At 42.0% G+C, this 6,315-nt stretch overlaps 1 protein-coding gene across 1 annotated transcript; it reads left to right on the top strand.

The window, feature by feature from the left end:
- Positions 1–720: 720 nt before the first annotated feature.
- On the top strand, positions 721–6,067 carry znf503 (zinc finger protein 503). Its single transcript, XM_053621087.1, has 2 exons — positions 721–3,285; positions 3,725–6,067. The coding sequence occupies exons 1-2, from the start codon at positions 3,031–3,033 to the stop codon at positions 5,135–5,137; spliced, it is 1,668 nt and encodes a 555-aa protein (XP_053477062.1). The 5' UTR covers positions 721–3,030; the 3' UTR covers positions 5,138–6,067.
- The last annotated feature ends 248 nt before the right edge of the window (positions 6,068–6,315 follow it).

Raw genomic sequence — 6,315 nt, 5'->3', positions numbered from 1 at the left:
AAATGAATTTCCTAACCACAGTCGTCTCAGGCTGCAAAATATATAATAAAGCACTTTATTCAAGCAACTACATAAATATAGGCTATATATATATATATATATATATATATATATATATATATATATATATATATATATATAAATTTTATTTTTATTAAAGGAAGAACTAACCGTGTGATTTTGATTAATTTACATTTGTAGGAAATGCTTTTGTAAATTTGTGGTCGGTGTCATGAAAACAACAAGAAGAAAAAAATAATCAAATGTCCTATAGAAAGACTGTAAGTAAGTGAATAATCCGCACACGTTTAGTCGGAAATATATCATGTTAGGGTATGTCTATGGTCGCATTTGTAAATACAAAAATAGTGTAATTATCTACATTCAATTTCTATGTGAGTTTGTAAGTATTATAATTAAATAATATCTGATTTACACGCTTTATCTGAACTTAAAGAAAGAAAAGTACATTTTAATGCACTAATTTAACTGGGGACAAAGGGTTTACACACTGAAGACAAAAAAAAAAAGAATTGGCTGAATAATTGTACACAGAATAAAAGGGTTTATTTTTTATACACACACACACACACACACACACACACAGGACTATATAAATTTATATATATATATATATATATATATATATATATATATGTGTGTGTGTGTGTGTGTGTGTGTGTGTGTGTGTGTAAAATAAATTTTAACATCAACCCATGACTGTCCACTCCAGGTTTTCTTGCTCCCCGAGATGACCTGTCAACCGGATTAACGCCGAAAGAGATTAATGGCTGAGGCGGGTTGCAATAATAATCGTTTTGTTTGATGTGACAACTTTGATAGGCGTTGATTTACTTACAAACTGATAGGCTTTTAATTGAGCGCCTCTATCCAGTGGGAGATGAAAGGCGCAGCGCATTGAAAAGCTGCCCGGAGCCTCAGCCCTGATTAGCCCAATCAGCGGTGAAGAGGTCAGCGCATTTTCTCCCCATTTCTCCCCAAAAGACTCTCTCTGTTTCTCTCTCTCTCTCTCGCTCGCTCTCTCTCTCTCACACACACACACACACACTTTCTACTTCTCAAATACATTTTAGATCCCCATTGCCGTGTGGTATGCAAAATATCACATTTTGGTGCATGAATATTAAACTTGTTGGGTCCATTTGTTTTTGTTTTTTTCTCTCTCTCTCTTAAGCTTTATTACATTCCAAGTGTGCTGATCCACTGCCTCGGGCGACATGCATGTAATGATTACAAGTTCAAATTCAGGTACGCTTACATCTGTTCAAAAGAGGTAATATACCCGAAAGCGGAAGACTTGTGCAACTGTGAAACTGTATACTGAAGCAGAAGAAGAAGAAAAAAAAGTGCACTTCCCGCACTGTGCACCTGGATGATGATCCGCTTGAGAACAGGCCTGGTGCTATTCGACTCCTCAATACCCAAAAACACCATACACCCAAATATTCTGAGTAAAACCGATTTATTACAGAAGGGAATGTGTTACAAAAATGCATGTAAAAATTGATTTTAAAAAATACAGAAGCACAATGACTGCCAAAGAAATCCAACAGTTTTTGTTTTGTTTTTTTTAAGTACAGGACATTTTTCACACCCACTTTAGCACATCAAGACTGGGTTATTTTCAATACATTTTCTTTTAGGTCATAGTTTTAATGCACAAAAAAAATGTTAAACAGTCCACATAAAATTCTCTGTACTGCAAATCAACAAATTGTACAACAATAAAGTTTGAAATAGCATGGGAAAAATACTTTGGTGCATTTCAGTATATACTTACTCTATAGTCCGACAAGGAGTAAATATGAGAACGGCTGATTTCCATGTTTTCCCGCATCAGGTTTTGTAATACCTCCCTTCGAAACGGAATAAAACAAGAGGACTGTGCCGCTCGTATTAAGTGCCTCTGTATCAAGGTGCTTCTTTTTCATTTGCCCTTTTCTCAGTCACCCGCAGCTTGTAATCAGCTACAAGAGCTGACATAAATCAGCAGCAGGATTGACAGCGACTGACAAATAGCTGATTGATTGCGGTCGAGCAGAATTGACAGTTGACTGAGGGGTTGGGATAGAAATAGAAGGGCGGTGTATATTATGCTGAAAACATGTGACATTCCCATCCCTCTATCACTCCATTGGTCTGCTCCTGTCAACGCGTGTCTGATTGGGGAATTCAAACACCACGCGTTGATCTTCTGTTGCACACATGGCTTTGTGTCAAATGAGCTGAGCAGAGAGACAGCGTGATAAAATGTCAGTAAGACGCATAACCTTAGCACATTTGGGGTTGTTTTTTTCGTTTGTTTGTTTGTTTTAACTCATAACCGGCACAGGAGAACTGTGTAACACGGACATTCGAAATAGTTTGAGAAGTTTATATTCCTCTAGCCTATAACTTAAAATGGTATTTACGTTACATAAACTTAATTTGCCTGCTTTAATGGGTACATATGGTTAAATCCTTATATCAGTTAATAGACTGGAACATAAATAAATATAGAATATAATGTAGTGTAGATTTCCGTTTTAACCTAAACACTAAAATAAAGGCGAGCGCTGCGTTTGGAAAGTGCGGCGTGCACAAGAAGCAAAATATTTCCCAGAATCTCCTCCCCCGAGCTGTCAAAACAGAGGCGCTAGAGAAAGGAGAACGTCACATCCCCTTGACCCTCCAATCACCTCGGGGTCCCATTTGATTGGAAGGCGGCAAGGGCTTTAATCTCAGACTAATTCAGTTGCTTTTGAAGTGAAAATTTCGGCCAGTTCTCGGGCTGGGAGGAGTAGCGCGTGGAGCTGCGGGAGGAGGCAGAGCAGAGCGCGCAATGCCTGTGTTGTCACGCGCAGCCCCGGATCGGCGATAGCCTTGCGCTGTACGTCTGCTTTCCGCCACGAGCGAACGGATTATATGAGTTTATCTTTATTTTCGGGCGTTTTCGCAGAAGAACGATTCGAAGTAGTTATTGATGCATAGGACGAACGAAACGCTAACAGAATAAATGAGAATTGGGTCATGAGCACATCGCCCTCTGCTATTGCTCTAAGAAATAGCGATACCGTTCGAGCCTGGGAAAGCTGCAGTTCTCGGAATAACAGCTCAGCGAGCATCAACAAGCCTTTTCTCCATCCCGTCCCTCCAACGGACCCTTTACGCCAAGCCAAGCGACTTCCCATCAAGGTTCTGAAAATGCTGACGGCACGCACGGGACACATTTTGCACCCGGAGTACCTCCAACCTTTACCTTCTACTCCGGTTAGCCCAATCGAGGTAAGACATTCATTCATTATTTCTTCCATCAGGTTTTAATCCAATATTGTTTTCTGGGTGGAAAAAAAAAAGAAGAAGAGATGAAAATGGCTTCTACATAACCAAAATAATACAAGCTGCCCTTCTGCATATTTGTTGTAAGTTGATATCGATTTGAAACGAAACGCTCAGCATTTTGTCTGCTCATCCAGAAATTGCACACTGAATATATTCCTGATTCGTACGTTTTCCATTTCGCACCGTGTTCCGTGATGCGTATCGCACTTTATTTGCCGACACAAAACCAAAAAAGAACATGAGCTGTACTAAAAGATATGTGTGTGTGTGTATGTGCGTGTGCGTGTGTGTGTGTGTGTGTGTGAGTGTGTTGATAATTCCATTTGAATATAATATTTTGGTATTTATGTGTGTGGGTTTTTTTTTCTGTCTATTCTCGCAGCTAGATGCAAAGAAAAGTCCACTGGCTCTTCTTGCGCAAACGTGTTCTCAGATCGGTAAACCGGACCCTCCGCCTTCGTCTAAACTCTCCTCAGTTACATCAAATGGATCTAGCGAGAAGGAGACCAAGTCCGGTCCTTTAAAACTGAGCGACATCGGCGTGGAAGATAAATCGAGCTTCAAGCCGTACTCCAAACCAGCAGATAAGAAGGACTCGTCCTCGGGGGTTTCTAGCGGGGAGAAGTCTGGTTTCCGTGTGCCGAGCGCCACCTGCCAGCCGTTCACTCCCGGCACTGGCAGCCCGAATTCCAGCACTTCTGCTTCCCCGATGCCGTCCGAGACCAAAGGAGAGAGGGATGAAAAGAAAGAAGCTGACTGTAATAAAACCTGCAGCACGGACGGCTCTGGAGCTACCGGTGTCAGCCACAGCAGGATAAGCGTGAGCTGTGCTGGAATTAACGTGGAGGTCAACCAGCACCAGGAGACCACGTCTGGATCCAAGGCCGCTACGTCAGAATCGTCGTCGGTGTCTTCCGCTTCCTCTGCGGCTGTTCTGGGGTCGGGTCTTGTGGCACCCGTTTCTCCGTACAAACCTGGACAGACAGTTTTCCCTTTACCCCCTGCCGGCATGACATACCCTGGAAGTTTAGCTGGGGCCTACGCGGGCTATCCTCAGCACTTCCTGCCCCACGGCGGAAGTCTGGTGAACGCGCAGCTCAGCTCCCTTGGAAGCAAAGCTGGATCGAGCCCATTAGCAGGGGCTTCTCCACCGTCCATTATGTCTGCCAGTCTTTGCAGAGACCCGTACTGCTTGAGTTATCATTGTGCCAGTCACTTAGCGGGCGCGGCCGGTGCCTCGTGCACGCACGACTCAGCCGCCGCGGCCCTCAAGTCCGGATATCCGCTCATGTACCCGACGCACCCTTTGCACGGCGTGCACTCCACGCCACCGTCTTTCGGCGGACACCCTTTGTACCCGTACGGCTTCATGCTCCCCAACGACCCGTTGCCTCACGTGTGCAACTGGGTGTCGGCAAACGGGCCATGTGACAAGCGCTTCTCGTCCTCAGAGGAACTGCTTAACCACCTGCGGACGCACACAGCATTCACCGGCGCCGAGAAGTTGATCTCGGGTTATCCGAGCTCGTCGTCCCTTGCCAGCGCTGCCGCCGCGGCCATGGCGTGCCACATGCACATGCCACCGTCCGGACCGCCCGGAAGTCCCGGCACACTCGCACTGAGGAGCCCGCATCACGCGCTCGGACTAAGCAGTCGCTATCACCCGTACTCTAAGAGCCCGTTGCCAACTCCCGGTGCCCCGGTGCCCGTTCCCGCCGCAACCGGCCCTTATTATTCTCCATATGCACTGTACGGCCAGAGACTCACTACAGCGTCAGCGCTCGGATACCAGTGAAACGGACTCTCACACACTAAAATTTAGAGCTTATAAAGATTCAAATATAAAGACTTTTATATCAACGCACCACTGAAGGACAGGATCCGTGGACTCCACTGTATTTATTTATGTCAGCTTAAAGCGGACAATAATACAAAAGGAAAACTATTTGAGCAAACTCAGAAGTGCATTATGTTTAAATCTCAGTAGGTAAAAGTGAAACACATGTTAGAGTACTAATAAAATAAGGGTCCTTCAGTTCAACATTCATTTGAAATTGCTATGATTGTATTGTACGTTCTTATTTAATGTCTCATTGAAAAAAAAGGTAATAATTTACATTTGCATGTTTGTTTGTTTTTTAAGCCCAAATTGTCCGCATCATTTTAAATTGCCGTTATTTTTCAGGCGTATACCATGGAGAGAGAATTGGTATTTTTTTGTATGTATTCTGGAAAAAAAAAAAAAGAAACAATTCTGTTCCATAATTGTGTCCTCAGTATTCTTTAATACGACGAATGCAGTTTACATTACATGTGGCTATCCAGATTGTTTTTAATTTGCCATTAATCCTATAATATCGCAAATCATAATTAAATAATTAAATAATTGAATACCAAATAAGAAAAATATATTGTATGACAAAGAATATGAAAACGTTTTTCTTAAAAAAAAAAAAAAAAATGATGGTGCATTGAATTGTAATAATTTATGCCATAACAAAGGACGACTATTTTACACAGATTGAAAAATATATTATTTCAGCTTTTTTCCTTTCTTTTACGCAGTATTTAAAAAAAAATATTAAGAATAACAGCGCACGGGAGACTTAAATACCCAGTATGTTTTTGTCTTTCAGTGAAAACGAGGCGAAGCTACATTAAGGTCAATATGATGCATTATGTTTCAGTAAAATATATTTTCTGAAAACTTATTCACACTTGCATATGAACGCCAAGTAAAGCCATTTTACTGAGTTGGTGGATTTATCTCAGTTTATAACTTATTTGTTATTTGCTGTCTGCACAGTGAGCACTATTGGGGTAACATGTTCACTCCTTACAGCCAAGCTTGCAATTGCAGTTGTAATAAGTTACATATGACAAAAATTCGGCCATAATAACCTATAACAGGTAGTTCATTTATCATGTTTTGATCTAAGAAATTATTTCAGTATTGAAACAAGGCCAGCCGTA

Source organism: Ictalurus furcatus, chromosome 3, assembly GCF_023375685.1.
Source record: "Ictalurus furcatus strain D&B chromosome 3, Billie_1.0, whole genome shotgun sequence".
Classification (NCBI taxonomy): domain Eukaryota; kingdom Metazoa; phylum Chordata; class Actinopteri; order Siluriformes; family Ictaluridae; genus Ictalurus; species Ictalurus furcatus.
Note: the sequence above shows the minus strand (reverse complement) of the source record. Positions and strands in the feature narration are given on the sequence as shown.

Excerpts from the sequence above, each read along its gene's own strand:
- znf503 (XM_053621087.1), top strand. The coding sequence starts at position 3,031 with ATGAGCACATCGCCCTCTGCTATTGCTCTAAGAAATAGCGATACCGTT. Across the intron at positions 3,286-3,724 it reads CTCCGGTTAGCCCAATCGAG|CTAGATGCAAAGAAAAGTCC; the intron begins GTAAGACATTCA and ends CTATTCTCGCAG.